The sequence below is a fragment of the Cotesia glomerata genome, linkage group LG2 (genome assembly GCF_020080835.1).
Source record: "Cotesia glomerata isolate CgM1 linkage group LG2, MPM_Cglom_v2.3, whole genome shotgun sequence".
Lineage (NCBI taxonomy): Eukaryota > Metazoa > Arthropoda > Insecta > Hymenoptera > Braconidae > Cotesia > Cotesia glomerata.
In genome coordinates, this window is record NC_058159.1 from 1,025,917 (window position 1) to 1,045,539 (window position 19,623).

Genomic DNA, 19,623 nt, shown 5'->3' on the forward strand with positions numbered 1-19,623 from the left:
AATGATCTTGTATCTTGTCAACTACTAACATTTTTAAAGATATAAGCTCACCCCGACATTACACTCATCAAGATCTTTCATTTGAGTACCCACATCAATTTTTCATATATTTATATATATATATATATATATATATATATATATATATATATATATATATATATATATCAAAAATGCATGTGGGTACTCAAATGAAAGCTCTTGATGAGTGTAACATCGGAATGAGCTTATATCTCAAAAAACGTGAATATTTAACAAAGTACTGTGCAATTTAAAAAAATTCAATATTTAATAAAGCAAAATTTTATTTATTTATAGTTTACAAGTCACAGCAGTCACACAGTGACTGCAAGATTGCCAGTAAATTCTTATTTTTACGATGTAACTGATATATATACACTTGTAATCATCTATAAAGAGCTCTCACGAGTGCAGTCGATAAATAATTATTAATTATGTGCAAAAGATTCTTACCCTGCAGGTGTTACGGTCATTTGCCTGTCAATAAATAAAACCGCGGATGAATTGTGATAATAGACCTCAGGGTTAAAATTTCTAACTATTTAATTGCTTGGAAATTGGAGATGCCTCCACAGTTTCATTTTGTCACTTCCTTATATAAAATATAACAAAGTTTAATAGAGTACAATAGTTAAGAACGCAGTCCCGTCCAGGCTGATAAAAAGTTTACATAAAATAGGCAATAAATAAACTTTATTCACTAAGAAAGTGAAAGAAGGGTCTTTTCGGTGTCCCAGAATGTCTTTAAAGCAAGAAAGTAAATTTTTATTGTAAATAGTTTTTTTTTAAATAAAAAATTTAAAGGAAAGTAAGTTGCTTGCATTCCAGTTAAAATGAATAGTAATAGATAGATAAAAAGAATATTGACCCAGTGCATTGTGAAAGAGGAAATGTTTAACTTGGAACATTTTCTAAATGCTATAGGTCATCCCACTAATTCAATCGGCCTATGATTATTCATCACCACTACTATAATAACATTAGGCATAATTAACGTCATCATCGTTAATAACAAGAAGCACCGTTTATTAATAATAAACTTTAAAACTCTCTTTTTGATTTGACATCAGTGTTATAACTTTCACTCAATGCAATCAAAGTGATAAATATATTTAGATTTTTTTCTTTTTATTCAAATATATTTAATGGGTCTAAAGTAACGCAAACATTAATGCTCAATTTTGTATTAAATTGCCTACTTATAAATTCAATTACAAATTAATTTATGTTTATAAATCTAAATGAAGATATTGAATTTTTTTATTTTGCATTTTTACTTTTAATTTATTTTAAAAATTCTATAATTTGATACTAATAACTAGCAACCTTGCAGTCACTATGTGACTGCCGTGACTTATGAACTATAAATAAACAAAATTTTGCTTTATTATATAATGACTTTTATTAAAGGCACTGTACTTCTTTAATTATTGATGTTTTTAAAGATATAAGCTTATCTCGATGTTACACTCATCAAGAGCTTTCATTTGAGTACCCACATGCATTTTTGATATATTTTTCATATATACATATATATAATATATATTAATATATAAAATATATGAAAAATTAATGTGGGTACTCAAATGAAAGCTCTTGATGAGGATAACATCGGGGTGAGCTTATATCTTTAAAAATGTCAATAATTAAGAACTGGCTTTGCTATCTTGTCAAATAATGATATTTTTAAAGATATAAGCTCATTCCGATGTTACACTCATCAAGAGCTTTCATTTGAGTACCCACATGCATTTTTATATATTTTTCATATATACATATATATAATATATATAAATATATAAAATATATGAAAAATTAATGTGGGTACTCAAATGAAAGCTCTTGATGAGGATAACATCGGGGTGAACTTATATCTTTAAAAATGTCAATAATTAAGAACTGGCTTTGCTATCTTATCAAATAATGATATTTTTAAAGATATAAGCTCATTCCGATGTTACACTCATCAAGAGCTTTCATTTGAGTACCCACATGCATTTTTATATATTTTTCATATATACATATATATAATATATATAAATATATGAAAAATTGATGTGGGTATTCGAATGAAAGGTCTTGATGAGTGTAACATCGGGATGAGCTTATATCTTCAAAAATGTCAATAATTCATAAGATCCGAGGTCGTTTCCTAATTATATTAAATTCCACTGTATTTTCTTAAATATTGACATTTTTAAAAATATAAGCTCATCCCGATGTTACCCTCATCAAGAGCTTTCATTTGAGTACCCACATGCACTTTTATATATTTTTCATATATTTAGGGGAAGGACGGGCAAAACGGATATGTTAATTTGAAAATGAAATAACAAATATATATTACAATCATATCCATTCTTAACTTTGGCTAATAATTTTTTGGGTAATTGAAGTTTATAATTAAAGTAAAATAAAAATAATAACAAAGAAATTCTTCTTCGAAATTAAAAAAAAAAAAAAAGTCAACATTATCCGTTTTGCCCTACCAGGGCGGGCAAAATGAATACTCAGGTCGCGTAAAACGAATACTGATTGGAAAATACATTTCAATCAAAACAATCGTCGCAAAAATATCAACCGCGTCCTGAATATGAAGAAAAAAAATCAAATCTGCATCGTCCTTAACAACATTAAACTAAGTATTGTATACTTACGATTTAAAATTTTATTTTTTTTCCTAAATTTCAATATTTATAAAAAAAAATTCCCACAAGTATGCAAAACCAATGCTTTATCGATAACGGTAAGTGTAGTTACATAATAGATTGATAGATTGCTGTCTAAAATGTTTCTATCGACCGACCAGCGATTTAAAACGATTATTCATTTTACCCGCCCTCTCCGTCTTGCCCGTCCGTCCCCTATACATATACATATATGTTATATATATATAAATATATGAAAAATTGATCTAGGTACTCAAATGAAAGGTCTTGATGAGTGTAACATCAAGATGAGCTTATATCTTTAAAAATGTCAATATTTTACAAGATAAAAGGTCATTTCTTAATTATGTATCTAGAGAGCATATTCGAATGCATCCTATAAAATATAAAAATCTATTTTATCACATAAATACACTGGCCACAAAATTTTTCTTATTCTCTTAATAATATAGATTATCAATGAAAAAAAAAATTTTTCTTTCCTTCACAAATAAAAAAATAATATTATTAAATTCTCGAGTGAAAAAAATAAAAATTCATATTAATTTACAGTTTTATCGTCATCAGAATAATGAATGAATAATTCAATAAAATAATCGGTTAAAAAATAATTGATAATAAAGAGGCTGAGGCGATTTTAAAATGCAGTGCAATAATTTCATAAAGATATCTCGAAGGCGAATGTAAGAAGGAGAAAAAAGATGTGTGTATTGAGTATATAGACCACCCAAAAATAATTGTGTGTAGACGTATATTTTTTTATAATAATATAAAATTTAATTTCACTTTGATTTTTGATTTATGAGTGTACGGTGATTTTAACGGCTGAGATTTCGACAGATGATGCGTCTGAGGGATAATGTTCAAGTACTTTAATATGTACATCGTATATATTTATTGTATATATCGAGGATTATGTGGATGTATAGGTGAATGTAAGGTAAGACTAAGGTAAGACTTGCATACATAATGCAATTATTCACAGCGTGAATGTACACTTGCGGGTTACTAAAGGAACGTGGCCTATATTCGTACAATAAATAAAAGGGAGCATCGGGTAAGAATAATAAGAGTAAGACTCAAGACTTAAAGTAAGATTAAGATGATGGTAATGATGAGACCTCTTCCGCGTGATATAAGTTGTGGGTAGCGGTTATTGCTCACATGATTTAATAATGCACTTGGACGTCGACTTGTGATGTGTGTACGATAAAAAATGCACGACCCAAAACACGGGTCCTGAGAGAGACAAAAGAGAGACACTGTAATGAGTTGCAAAGACGCCGCCGTTTACCCTTTCATGTTAGATCTTCTGTTTTCTCTTGTTATTTGTCCGAAGATCGGAAACCGCTGACTCCACATCAGATTACACATTACCCATTGCATAGTATCCGATGTACGAGATTCGATATTGTAATTATTGTACGCTCGAAAATATTATCAACAGCCCGCCGAAATTTGATCTTTTAAAATAATCTTTAGTTTTATCGGACTGTAAATTGTTTTGTTATTTAAAAAATAATTTAATATTAAAAAATTAGTTGATTAAAAAGAAAAATTCTTGAACTGATGAATTTTTTTTAATTTGAGCTAATTCAACAATTTTTTTCTTAAGTTAATTCCTTTTTCAATGTAGAATTTTGAATTAATAATGAAAATATTATTGTAAAATTAGCTCAATTATTGATTTAAAATACCAAGTATATTAAATGTAGTTTAATTATTTAAATATGGGCCTTATTACTCTACTACCCTTAACATTTTCAATTTCGTCTTTGTTAATAATAAAAATGACCATTTTTTATTAATATAATTTATAGAAAATTTACTTAAATAAATTTAACTAACCCTTGTATTACCTCTGAGTACTTAATTGGCAATTAATTATTAATTATTAGTAAATTATTAATTATTAATTTACTAATTATTAATTAACAAATTATTAACTCACTAATTATTAATTAACAAATTATTAACTAACTAACTAATTATTAATTAACTAATTATTAACTAACTAATTTTTGACTAACTAATTATTGATTAACTAATTATTCATTATCTAATTATTAACTAACTAATAATTAATGAGCTAATTATTAATGAGCTAATTATTAATGAGCTAATTATTAATTAACTAATTATTAATTAACTAATTATTAATTAATTAGTTATTAATTAACTAATTATTAACTAACTAATAATTGACTAACTAATTATTAATTAACTAATTATTAACTAACTAATTATTGACTAACTAATTATTAATTAATTAATTATTAAATAACTAATTATTAATTAACTAATTATTAACTAACTAATAATTGACTAACTAATTATTAATTAACTAATTATTAACTAACTAATTATTGACTAACTAATTATTAAATCACTAATTATTAATTAATTAATTATTAACTAACTAATCATTGACTAACTAATTATTAATTAACTAATTATTAACTAACTAATTATTGACTAACTAATTATTAAATAACTAATTATTAATTAATTAATTATTAACTAATTATTAACTAATTATTAATTAATTATTAATTATTAGAATAGTTTTCTGTTACAAAATTTTAAAGTCTAATCATTTTTATGAATGCCAATTTATACAGAAAAGATTTATATTTTGCTGACAATGATCGATAATGTGTATATCATTTGACATAAAATTACCTATCATAAATTCATACAAATCAAAAAAAGTTTGGAAAATTCAAAAATGCACGCCTCATAATCTCATTTTTCACAATAAAATTGATTAAAATAAAATATAACAAGGAAAATAATCAAAAACAGAAAACTCTGCTACGGTTTAGTGGCGCCATAATTCTAAAGTGAAGAAAAAAAATACTATAATAAAATGTATAGATAGATACACAAAAAAATACACAGTCATATATTAGTTTTTTATAAATAATAATTTAACGACAGTGAATTGAACCCTCATATTAATTGAGAAAGTCCTAAGTGTGTTACTTTAGATAATAAAAAAAAAAAATTATTCCGCTGCGATCATTTTTTCGAGGAATTTCTCTGCCACATACACCAATCCATAAACACAGACACACGAACGTCCAGAAAAGATTATTTTTAATGTTATTATTTACTAAGTTAAGCAAAATAATTGTTATTGAAATATATTTTATGTGCCTGACAAATTATTTGACTTGATATTAGTGCACTCAGATTAACCTGTAAGTGCGATATAAATAAAAAAAAATCAATTTCAGTTTCGAGAAAACTGCTTCTTTTGAAATGTCGAGAGTAGAGCACTACCTCAACGCTTCGCTGATGAGGCGTGCAATAGATTTTTTTTAAAAACAAAGCAAATACTTGAAACCAAATGTACCAATTGAAATAACTGTGGTTTAAAAATAATATTGAATGATAATAATGCTAAGGCCATCAAGCTACAAATCAAACCGAGGAATTTAAACCGCAGGTGTTTGTAATTTTTCTCTCACTACCAAGAAAAACCATCAACAATCAATCATCATCATATTGTGCAGATAAGAAATGATTTGTTTAATTACACTTGTATGATATAATTATGGTAAGACGATGACATGCAACGCTTACGCTGTTAATCGATTCAAGTTAATATAACTAAAGACCGTACATAGGAGTATTGTCCTGTCACTCACCTTGATGTCCTTGTAGTTGACGACAACATTGTCAGTAGTGAAGGTTGAATTAGCCGGACTGGGTTTGTTCTTAACACTCGGGAATATAACTCCTCGGTTGCGAGTTGTTGATCTCTGGGATGACGAAGGTACAAGTGGAGCCGATGATGATGACGATACGGGCGATGACGAAGAGGATGACGGGGCTGACGAAGTAGATCCGCCAGAAGATGTCGACATTGACGTCGATGAAGACATCGAAACGGAAACACTTATCGGAGTCGTCGATGGTGGATTTGCGGCTGATGAACCTTGCAATGACGATGATGTGGGGAAAGGTGTCGTGGTCGTTGATGGCAGCGCTTCTGACGCAAACTCATCGTGCAGTGCAATGTATCTGTTCCACAATCGATTTATCTGATTTTAGTTTAATGTTTTACTGATGACCTTCAAGATCATTGGAAATAATTATCGAAATCTAAATACTGAGTTAGTGACACAGATTTGACTAGAATGTAATGTTATATTGTGATTATACGAACCTGTTGGGATCGTATTCAACCAGACGGTCAATTGTCGGGTCTAGTAAAAGCTCCGCTGGAATCGGGCGCTGTGCGAATGTTGCAATGTCATTTTCTTGTTTCTTTAATCTACTTTCAACGCCCTGGAGGTTATCAATTATTTGATTTGTTTTTGTCCGTAAATCAGAGTGAATTGTACTTATTACTTGTTCTTGACGTTGATTTTGAACTAATATTTCATCTGACTTGGGTAATAAATTGTCTACTGCTGTCTTAGTGCCCACCTTTAATAAAAATTTTTTTTTAAATCAAATTGAATATTTTTCAAGGTTAAATCTTGGTTTGTAGCCGAAAAAATCTGGTCAGTACAATATTTAATAATTTTGTTTTATTTTTCTCAGACAAAAGTCAAAATCTGACCATATATTTTGACAAAATATCCTTAAGACAAAAAAACCACCAGATAAAATATCCATGTATAAAAAATCCGTGGACAAAATATTTTTAAGCTCAATAATATTTTTAATTTCATAATAATATTTTTAATATTAAAAGTGTGTTAAATTAACCCTCAATTATTTATTAAACACCCAAAAAAGGATATTTAGTCCGAGGATATTTTGTCCGCGGGTATAGAGTCATAGAACCTATCTTTTCGTATTTTAAAAGAGCAGTTTTTTTAACTTTTAAATATTAATTACTTTTAAAGTTATAAAAACTTCTAAATGAAAACCAAATTGTAACTTCATAACCGATAACAGTTTATAGTTAAATTAAAAAAGTTCAATAAAAATATTTTCAATTGAAAATAACCAGTTTTTTGTCTTGATCAATCAAAAATGAAAAAGTACCCTTTTCATTTTTGAAAAGGGTCTAATATGCCCTTTTGGCATACAAGACTCACATATTTTATGTTTTCTGACGCAACCTCGTATCTCAAAAATGACAATTTTAGAGATAAGGTAAAAAATGGCTTATAAAAAATTAATATTCATCTAAAAACAATATTTATCACTTGTATTTTCTGAAAATACTATCGTATTTATTATTAATCTGGTTTATATTTTTTTTCAGTAACACATTTATAATTAATTATTAATTTTTCAGTAGAACCCTATCATCTTCAAAAATCGAGATACGTGGTTGCGTTAGAAAACCCTCGATATATGACCGATTTATGAACATTAGATAAGAAAAAATCTTATCTGTGTCTAATGCAATCAAAAATCGTGTCTATATATCGCGTTACTGATGCCATAAGGGCGTATCCCGAAAAAAATACCCTTGAAAAGGCATAAGGGCGTATAAAAATTTTTTTTCCGGGAATCGACGTAGTTATGTCTGAAACGGGCAGAAATGCAAAAAAAAATTTTGGTACGCCCTTATGGTACCCAGGGTACCTACCGGGAGCCATAAGGGCGTACCAAAAAAATTTTTTTTTCGGGAAACAACGTATTTTTACTTAAAACGCGTAGAAATGACAAAAAAAATTTTTTTTCAAATTTGAAATTTTTTGGTACGCCCTTATGGCCCCCAGTGGGTACCCCCAGTGCCATAAGGGCGTACTAAAAAATTTCAAGTAAAAATACATTATTTCCCGAAAAAAAATTTTTTGGTACGCCCTTATGGCTTCCAGTAGGTACCCTGGGTGCCATAAGGGCGTACCAAATTTTTTTTTTGCATTTCTGCCCGTTTTAGGCATAACTACGTCGACTCCCGAAAAAAATTTGTTGGTACGCCCTTATGGCACCCGAGTGCCATAAGGGCGTATAATAGGCTGATACGCCCTTATGGCATTTGTAACGCGATATGATCACATATGGACTTTTTTGCCTAGATAAGATTTTCACGACATATTTCATTAAAAAAAGCTCAGTGACCAGATACAACCCTAAAACCAACAAAAGTCAACTTATAAATCAAAAAACTTACAACAACGCCCCAAATTTCATTCATCTTGTCCGAGAAATTGATCACCGGGTAAATTTTCTCAACCAGCCTATCAATTTTGCTGCGCTTCGCGACATAACCCTGCTGATTAGCCGTCGTCCGATTAACGTCAGTCGCAGAATGTTGTTGCGCCTTATCAATAAGCGCCTCGTGGATATCTTTGGTCATGGTGTAAACAGAGCCCAAAGTATCTGACACCAAATTCATGTGAAATTGTAACTTTCTGTCCATATTACCGGTAGCTTGTCTCAGATTTTCAATTTCGATGGTCACGTGGTTCATTACTTCATTGCTCATAGCCTTCGTGATCTCTATAACGTTCATACTAATCGGCTTTTTTTCGCTGGCTTCTGCATTTATGTCGTCGCTTGGCAGGAAATTGGTGTCCAGTTGGTTCTTCAGATTCACTAATTTGTCGTCAATGTCCGAGACCTTTTGGTCCAATGACAGCAATTTTTCCCCTAGGTACTCAGGCGTCGGGTTGTCGTGATGAATTAACCGGATAACCGGAACTATGAGTCGTAATTAATGGAATAAATTTAATTGTAATGATTAATGATAAACCTAGTGCTAATTAGGAATAAAGAAAAAAAAAGTGAGGTGCCAGGTTTTAATAAGCAGATACAATGATAATGATAACATACCAGACTCTTCTTGATGGCCATCAGCTCTCTCAGACATTCCTTCACTTTGTCTCATGATTTCCGGCGGAAGTGTAGGTTGTGCATGGAAGAGCTTTAGATCCAAGGTTCTCAGCTTAGTAATTACCGCGTCTGTCTTGTCAATGTTATCATTAACCCGTGAATCCAGTGCTTCAACCCGTCGCATTAAGTGCTCGACGGCCTTGTCCAGGTTTTCGATCCGCTGTAATTTAGACTCGAGGGTTGATACTATCACTTCAAACACGTTGAAGAGGTACTGCTCGCTGTAACATTTATCAAACGGAAAGCAAAACATTAATTAAGGTTTTTTATTGATGAATTTAAGTATTTAATTTATTTATTAATTTACTAGCTGTTACTCGCCCGCTCCGCTGGGCGTTTTATAGAATTGCATTTTTAGATCTAGACTTGAAATTTAATCAGAGAATTGTTTTGACTTGCACAGATTCCCAATTCTATCGAATTGGCATCCACCTTTTATTTTATCCATATGTAATTATTCTAGCTAATATTCATTGTAACTTTCAATGTGCAATCATTATAACATTCCCGTGTCTTTCTTACAAAAATTCATAATAATTGATATGAAAAAAAAAATTTGTAATGAGCATTGAAAGTTTCAGTTAAAGAAATTGCAGGTCTCATAAGTGAAGAAATCTGCCTAGTATATAAACATAACCAATAGAATTAAAAAATTTATTTTTAACAAATGACAATCGAATAGAGTAAATTTAGTTACAATAAAAATTCATTATTTCTGAGTCAAAAAAATATAACTTCCGGATAAGTAATCACCAACATATCACATACTAAGGGCCAGTTTTTCAATTCAGGATAAAATTTTATCTGAGATAAAAGTACTGCCAATATAATAAAAAAATAAATAATTCAGCACAGTGATATTGCGTACGAGTAGTTATCCTTAAATTCAGTCACTTATTTTGAATAAAAATAAATAAAAACATTAGCCACATGTCACGGAAATAATAACCTCCAACTGTGACATTTTGCTGATTGTAAATAAATAAGATTAAAAATATATAATATTATTATAATTTTTCTTCTTTCACAATAGAAGTATATTGTACCCGATGTATTATCATAGCTTATGGAGAACATTGTTAATTTCGTTTTATCTTCCAACGATGATTCGGATAATAATAATGATGCTGCTGATAACAAAAACTACCTAATTTACAAATTAACAAAACTTCCCTCCTAAACATACGACAAAGCTCAACTAGTTCATCGGATTTATAATCATATCATCGAGGATGATACTAAAGTTAGCCGACGTTTTTAATTATTTGATTTTTTTTTTAATAATTAAATTAAAACAGAAAAATATTTTTTAAAAATTTCACTTACAGTTTTTGAAGTTTTTTACAAGTGGCATTTTTTAAAAAATTTTTTTGTAATAAATTTTTCAATAAAAAAAAATTCTAAAAATTTTCAAATGTCGGCTAACTCAATTTTTATTCATGGAGGACATTTTATTTTTCAATGTAATACTAAAGTGGATGTACTTGTTGCGTTTGATATATCTATGATTAATTTATAATTGTGTTAATTAATTTAAAATAATTTAATTGACACAATAAGAGGTTATTATTATTTTATTTATTTATTTATTTTCATTCAAATGAATGACCAAATTCAAAGCTTAATTTTTTTTTTTTCTTAATTATAATTAATTATAATTAACTGGCCCTAAAACCTTCTCCGAAACACGCTGCATCTTATGGTATAAGTATTATTCCGATCGGTTCAATAGTTTTCGCAGTATAACTGGACAAAAAACTGACTCTCCATTTATTAGTATAGATTTACTAATTAATTAATTAATTAATTTATTTATTAATTTATTAGATGCTTTAAAAACATTTTATATTTACATATTATGTGTTTACATCACATCATAAGCTTGAAACGTTGAAAAAAGTGAAATTTTGGCTATTACCTAACTTACCGCGCTCAAACCCATGCAACAATTCGACTGATATGAACCAGTTTTTTACAGTACGATAATTAAACCAAAAATGACTAACTTGTCAGAATTTTAACGCAAGGAGACATTTGTGAAAAGTTTAATATAATATGTCATATAAGATACCAATGTTGTAATCGTTAATGAAATTATTTTTACAAATTTGTTGTATATATTTAATGTTATTTATTTTTATCTCAGCTGTAATTCATTTATAAATTTCAAAAATTTATTTATAAAACTCTTGATAGTTTTTTTAAGTTTTTTTTTTTTGTATTTAATTTTTTGACAAAAAATTTTTTAATTATTTTTTGTATTTGAAGAAAAGAAAATTGATTATTTTTATACATAAAAAAAATATTTATAAATATAAAAGTAGTTTTTAGCGTATCAAAAAAATAATTTCTTGTAATTTGAATTTTTATTTTAAATTATTTATTTTAATATTTATTAAGCCAACTAAAATTTTGAATTTGGAAAAAAAATTTCATGAATTTAGTTTAAAAAATAATTTTAGATGAAATCAGAGTAATGTTTAGTCTTAAATAGTTGATCGTGCAATTTAAAGCCTATAAGATAGTTATCCACTACCGTTACTTTGTTCTAATAACATAAATAAGAAGTTTATTGAGTTCATTACATCAGTAGAAAGATCAAACATTTCATAACAATTTAAAAAAAATGAATAAAATTTTCTCACAGTAAATAACTAATGTAATAAAACATTGTCGTTTTTTTTTTATTAGTTAATTTCATAAAGAAAATATCCATTGCCAAGGTGGATGGAACTTATACATATGAATAATAATTTCTGAAACAACATCGACCGCGTTTTTATTGGATACTGCATTCTCAACAGCCAGTAGAGCGTAACTTTTAACTATCTTTCGATAGTTAACATAAGTAAAAATAAAGTAAATAACAGCTGCCCTCTTATTCGCTCAGTGCGAAGCCATGGTGGGGGAAAAACTTATTTACCGTCAGCGCCATGAGTGGCTATATCCGATACTAAGGGGGGATATTTTTATGTTTCGAGTTAGCTAAATCCGAACAAAAACAGTTTCACTGTAAAAAAGTCGCGCCAAGTCCACGTTCATAAGACTATTAGGAAAAAAAAATTTTTTTTTTTCTTTAAAAAAAGATACAAAATAAAAAAATTAAAAAATCCAAGTAACCGATATGATTGTTTTTGATTTTCGGAAATTAAAAAAAATTTTATTGTAAATTTAAAAATTAAAAAAAAAATTTTAGAACATATTTAGTGTGCGTGGTTGCAAAATATTTTACTTTTAATGAAATTCGTAAAATCTATTTACTAGGACTTTAAAAAAATTGAAATAGACAATGACGCACACCAAGTACGTTCTAAAATTTTTTTTTTAATTTTTAAATTTACAATAAAATTTTTTAATTTCCGAAAATCAAAACAATCATATCGGTTACTTGATTTTAATTTTTATTTTGTATCTTTTTAAAGAAAAAAAATTTTTTTTCCTAATAGTCTTATGAACGTGGACTTGGCGCGACTTTTTTACAGTGAAACTGTTTTTGTTCGGATTTTAGTATTTTTTTTAATTATAATGAAAATTTACAATCTGTACCAACTTAAAACTCGTGTTGACTGCATTTTTTACTGCAAACTATCCCCTTGAAGCTACAGTTTATGTAGATGTAATTCCAGTGCACCCTGGCGGCCGTAAATGTAAGCTGTGAATTACTTTTTTTAACTGTAGTTACTTATCTATAGGAGGATTACTACACATTTTTATTTTATCTAGTCTGTGGCGCTGACCTTTCTCCATAAAAAAAAAGTCAGGATCGAAATTTGTGAGCGAGCTATAGTATGCGCTGATAAAATTTAATAATTTCAAGTAAATAAATTGTTATAAGTGAATATAATTAATTAATACGGTGAAGTAAATTATGAATTACTGTTATGATAAACAAATTGGATAAAAAAAGTACCGTAGAATTAAATAAAATTTCGCAGCCTCAAAAAACCGTTCTGCTTACAGTAAACACAGTCGGTAGTCTGGCGCTCCGTTTACAACGGATTTGAACGGAACTTGGCGCCAGATTCTACCGAATCTGTGGATATACAAGCGAATTATTATTTAAAATTTATTTAAAAAGAAATACATAAAATGAGTCACAAAAGTTGTTGTGTTGTAAGTTGTAAGAATACAAGTAGAAAATGTGCTTGTCATTTTTATAAATTTCCAACAGCAAGTTGGAAAATAAATCAAAGGAAAAAATAAAATTAAAAATGATAAATTTAATCAATAAAAAAGTTTTCCCAGCTTTATTATTGAATTTTAATATGTAAATTTTAGTTAGCAAACATAATCTATTTTTTTGTACTCAAAAACAATCAGCACTTTTAATTTGTAAAATTTTGAACCAATGAAAGATTTTGATAATTTCGTTGAATCAAAATTTATTTATAAAAAAAAATAATTAAATGTTTATTCAAGTTTTATTATAATTTTAATTTTTTAAAAAATTTTTTTCTATTTTCTTTTTATTTGATTTTAATCTGACGTTAACCAATCTTTATGTGTGCTAACTTCTATGCTACTTTTTATGATATTAAAGTTAGCTGTCACTTGACCATTTTTTAATTTTATTTAACAAAAAAATTTTTTCCGATAAATTTTTTTTTAAAAATTGCATTTTTAATTTATTAAATTTTCTAAATGTCCAATTTTTTTTCTCAATTTTTTATCCAGTAATTTATTTATTAGAAAAATTTTTAAAATTATTAAATATCTGCTAAATTAATTTTCATTTACTTTTTCGGTATTAACTATACTTACATTTTATTTTTTAGTGCACAAGAACACTTTACGGTAACAAATATTTATTATAAATACTCCCTTTAATTAATAAAGCATTCTTTAATTTATTATTTAATATTATTATTACTAACAGCCATTCAATACATAATAAAATATATTACAATAGCCCCCTGTAGTTCAAACGTACCGTGGCGCTGAAGTTGTGCACAGAGCGAATATGTTAAATTAATCTAGTTTATTGCACTATAAATAATTCATACCATAATTGTTATAATAAATATCTCTGTATATTTATAATAATCTTATCTCTTGAAAATAATGTATTTATTTATTTATCTATAAAATAAAATGATCTATTATCTATTAAAACAATTTTTAATAAAACAGTAAGTCGATTTTTGTGATACTGCTTTTTTTACTAATCAATTTCCTGTCACCTTTTGAAACAAGTCCGTCACATTCACATAATACGTAGATGTAAGAACTCCATATGAGTTGATACAGCTACTACTGACACAACAATATTTATCAAGTTGATTGGTAACTCTTTGCTACATACTATGTAAAAGACCACTTGTCACGTACGGTAATTGAATAAATTTATATAAAAGTATCGTGGTTTTTACGATGCTTACAACTTTGCTCATGAATTTAATTAGTAATTATAATTAACAAAAAAAATTTATTAAAAGAAATTTGTCAGTATATTTTTAAAAAATCAAAAACACTTTAAAAGATGTTGAAAACTTTAATATATAATAAATAATAAGCTTGGAATAAATAAAAGAACTAAATTAGCTAACAATTTAACTATTTATCTATTTTTATTTTTCATAACTATTTCCCGTAGTTCTCTTGGATAGTTTGTCTGCAGGTAGTTTTTGATGTCATTGAGCCATTTCAGGGAATTTTTGTTGCATATCAAACAATCGCCGTAGACTACTAAATCGGTAATCAAGTCTGAAAATAAATTTATTATTTTTATCAAAAGAATTAAAAGTTGTGATATTTTTACAAAAATTTTATATACCTTTATATAACTTTACCATATTTGTAAAATTGTTGCTCACAAAACTTTCGGCAGCTAATCGGCTGAACTCGTCGTTTTTTTCCCCCTGCTCTTTTCTCAAATAATCGATCTTGTAATCAGCCGAACTGATTGAATTTACCGAAAGATTATATTTTGAACGTTTGTGAAATTTTTTTTCAATGAGCTCCCATTCGTGAGGAAAATACTTCCTTATGTTTCGAGAATGGGTCTTTAATAACACTTTATCTTTGTAATCGTAGTTGTCTAATTGATTCCGCAAGAAATCTGGCAGGGCAACTGTAAATAAATTAAAATTAAATCTCTTAATTTTTCTCTTAATGAATTGTAGCAAAAATAGTTCTGCTACCCAATTTTAAAACACAGTAACTAACATTTAAGAAATTTTTTCAATTTTTCTTATTACAAAAAGTGAACCAAAGTTCCTAAGAAGTCTCTTCGTTGAAGAATCCACAGATATTAGAAGATCGGAAAGAATTGCTGCTAAACAAATCAATGTGTCTTTTAAAATGCCAAACTTCTCAACTACTGCTTTTGAACATTCCTTCGTAGTTTCTTAAATTCTTTTAAAACTAGTACTTTTGAATTCTTCATGAAACATCAACGAAATAATGAATCTTAATTTCAAACTTTTAAAGAAGACAATGAATCCTGATTTTCAAACCTTTGATATTCATTTACACATTTCTGTTACATGAGTTTATCGTTCTAGATCATCTCAGATTATCATCTTCTATAATTTGTACCACTGAGTTTAACTCTTAAATTTTTAATGCTCAATTTTTATACTCAAATTTATTTTTAACTTCCCGCTAAGAAAATCGAAGATTTTCAAAAATCGGGAAGTTATTATTTTCACCCCGTTTTGCAAAAATCGAGTTTTCATCAGATCTCGACGTTTGAAGGTCACAGGAAGCTTCCCTGACTATCCCCGCGAGGTTGTCACGGTGTCTGTATGTATGTATGTATGTGTGTGTGTGTGTGTGTGTATGTGTGTGTGTGAAAGTATGTAAACCGCTTATAACTTTTGAACGGCTTGACCGCTTTCATCGCGGTTGGTGCCATTCGAAAGGGCTTGACCAAACTTAGATTTTGAAAACTATTTGGACCGATTCAGATCAATAGATTTTGAGAAATCTTCAAAAAACTGAAAAAAAAATTTTTTTCAAATGTGGTTTTGGAATAACTTTTAAACGGCTTGATGGTTCAATTCCAAAAACTAATCAGCTCTTTACCTCAAAAAACCACGTCGATCGCCACCAGTCCGGTCAAAATCGGTTGATTCGTTCGAGAGATATCGTGAACGAAAGAAAACCGAAAAAAGTGTTTTTTCGGAATAACTCCAAAATTCCTAGCGCGATCAATTCAAAATTTGAGATTCTTTGTGAGGCTTAAAAAACTGCGTCGAATGCTTCTAACCGCGTAAAAATCGGTTTATTCATTCAAAAGTTATTGCGGTTTAAAAATTCAAGAAATAGTGTCTTATCAAATCTCTATCAGACTTTTGAGCTCGAAGAGCTTTAAAGCATAGAAAAGCAATCTCTTTGAGCTCGGAGAGCTCAAAATAACCTATAAATTGTATTTTTGAGCTCGAAGAGCTCAAAAACGTCATTGGTGCAATTTTAAGCGCCTAAGTATGGAATTAGCGGGAAATTGCAGGGATGGCCTTCAGGGTCAACCGTTTTCCTAATTTTTTTTTTCTTGTATTTGTCATAATTGTATTCCAAAGTAAAGTAAAGAAAAACGATCAATTCTTAATATCTAATATTTTTGAAATTTTATATTTTCATTAGTCATACGTGTACTTTTATTGTAACTCTTTTTGTATACTTTTGCCATCTGGCTATACTGCCTTGGCATTGAAATTAAATAATAAATAAATAAAAAAAAGTTTGCCCACCAAATTGATGGAAAATTTGATTTTTGAATAAAAAATACTTGAATATAAATATTTTTAAGAAAAAATACTTGAAATTGAGGTCTAAAAGTTATAAAAAATGCAGAAATACTAGAAAAAATCAGGTATAACAATTTTGCAGTTACTGTGTTTTAAAATTGGACAGCCGAGTTTGTTTAAAAAATTCCAGCGCTTAAAAATTATAAATGCAATTTTTTTGAATAATTTTCTACACCTAATTAATTATTAAAAAAATATTGTCAATAAAATTTCCCAATTTTAATGTCATTTTTTTTCAAAAATTGTGAAAATTAAATTAATATTTTATATATTGTATTAAGATTTTTTGTATCAATTTTGGACGGCCGTCAGAAGTTTTGACTTCACAGCCAATTAAATAAATAAATAATAATAAATAATAACTTACCAGCAAGAAACTCTGACACTGGAGTACAAGACTCTCTTCCAAGTAAACAATTAATCACTGGCCAATAATGTTTTAATATTTTCGTAGGAATACGATCATCTCTATCGTGGATCGCGGTCTCACTGTGAAATACTGAACTTCCAAAAATAAAAACCAATAGTATTTTCATTATATTGAAACACTAGAGAAGAAACTTTTTTAAATTAAGGACTGACTGAATGACTATCTGTGAGCAAGCACGAAACTCTACTTGGTATGAACTACGAACAACGTCCGATATGTTCTTGCTCAAAGCATATAATAGGTACTGATGCTGCGTTCTTCCGGCTTCAACGAATATAATACATTTCAGGTATATAACGGAAATGCCGATGCGTAGGTAAATATTATCTCGTAAAATGAGATGACTACACTAACACAGCCGTATTAGTTGAAAAAAGAAAAACATTCCATCATACTTTCCTGGATTTTTTCAAAACTATTTTCAGTAGGGTGGACAAATTTTTTATGATACGTTCTACTGAAAAGTAGCTTCAATAGGGACGATTACGTATTTTCTTATGCTGTAAACATCGCAGGTAAATTTTCACACCCATCAATTGAAGTACAAAAGTCGAGAAATTAAATAGTCTGAGTATGCAACAAATTTGCAATTTTTTTGAGCGGAAAATATAGATTTTAATCCGAAAAATATTCAAGTAAAGTTTTTAGATTAGATTAAATTTATTCAGTTGAAAATATTTCTAAAAAGTTATTTAAATTTGTAAATATTAATTATATTTTAGTAAAAAAATTTATTCAAATTTATCCTAATTTTCAACTTTGGAAATGTTTTTTTTTTTGTTTGTTTACATTTAAATTTTGTCAATTTTTATTGAAAAACAAAAATAAATGTACAAATTTCTAATTTTCAATAATTTCCGGCGATATTTGGAAGATATCTATCTATGACAAATGACTTTTAAGGATGAAACTAATGAGATAATTATATTTTTCCCCTGTCAGGTATAAGATGTACCAGAGATAGAAGCGAGGAAAATCAATACAATGTTCGCTTCCGGTAACTTTAAATTTGAGATGTTTTTTTTGGTGAGCGGATATACTGGAGATAAAAAACTACCTGATACTAAATGATTGTTAAACTAGAAAATAATGAGGCTTTTCATAGAATTTGGGTTTTCACGCCCGGAGCTTGGAGAGGTAGTAAAGTACGGCAAAGTTCAATGGATAAAGACGTCTCCAAACTTTGTGAATGGAGACTAATGGAGAAGTTTTAGTCAATGGTAAAATACATTTTAATACTTTCAGGTACTTTATTCATTTAGAAACCCATTTATTATGACATTAATAATTTTGCATTAATTCATAAATCTAAATATTATTAGAACATTTTTCAGTTCTTAAATATAAATGATTTTTTTCTTAAATATAAATGAAGTTTTAATAAATATTTATTGATTATTCATAAATCACCCTTAATAAATAAATTATTAACTCATAAAAAATATTCATTAAATTATCTATTGTTAAAAAATCATTTAATATGATTGTAAAAAGCTAATCTATATTATTAAGAGAAGAAAAATTTTGTGGCCAATGTATTTATATGATAGAATCGGTTTTTATGGTTAAATTTGGTATCTATAGATACATAATTAAGAAATGACCCTGTATCTCGTGAACTATTGACATTTTTAAAGATATAAGCTCATCCCAATGTTACACTCATCAAGACCTTTCATTTAAGTACCCACATCATTTTTTCATATATTTATATATATTATATATATGTATACATGAAAAATATATCAAAAATGCATGAGGGTACTCAAATGAAAGCTCTTGATGAGTGTAACATCGGAATGACCTCATATCTTTAAAAATATTAATAATTAAGAAATGACCTTTTATCTTGTGAAATATTGACATTTTTGAAGATATAAACTCATCCCGATGTTATACTTATCAAGACCTTTCATTTAAGTATCCACATCATTTGTTCATATATTTA

The 19,623-nt window shown here is 28.1% G+C and overlaps 2 protein-coding genes across 2 annotated transcripts in view; both read right to left on the reverse strand.

Moving 5' to 3' along the window:
- The window catches only part of LOC123258450, a 94,593-nt gene that overhangs the window by 8,676 nt on the left and 66,294 nt on the right, over positions 1 to 19,623 (reverse strand). Inside the window, exons 2-5 of the mRNA XM_044718449.1 lie at positions 9,438 to 9,718; positions 8,776 to 9,305; positions 6,865 to 7,127; positions 6,344 to 6,719 (exon numbers count right to left, since the gene is read on the reverse strand). Of these exons, the coding sequence (XP_044574384.1) occupies positions 6,344 to 6,719; positions 6,865 to 7,127; positions 8,776 to 9,305; positions 9,438 to 9,718 (1,450 nt within the window). The remainder of the gene's footprint in view (positions 1 to 6,343; positions 6,720 to 6,864; positions 7,128 to 8,775; positions 9,306 to 9,437; positions 9,719 to 19,623) is intronic.
- On the reverse strand, positions 15,012 to 17,943 carry LOC123258454. Its single transcript, XM_044718456.1, has 3 exons — positions 17,613 to 17,943; positions 15,271 to 15,567; positions 15,012 to 15,200 (listed from the first exon to the last, which is right to left on the reverse strand). Exons 1-3 carry the CDS (start codon positions 17,779 to 17,781, stop codon positions 15,055 to 15,057), a joined length of 612 nt encoding a protein of 203 aa, XP_044574391.1. The 5' UTR covers positions 17,782 to 17,943; the 3' UTR covers positions 15,012 to 15,054.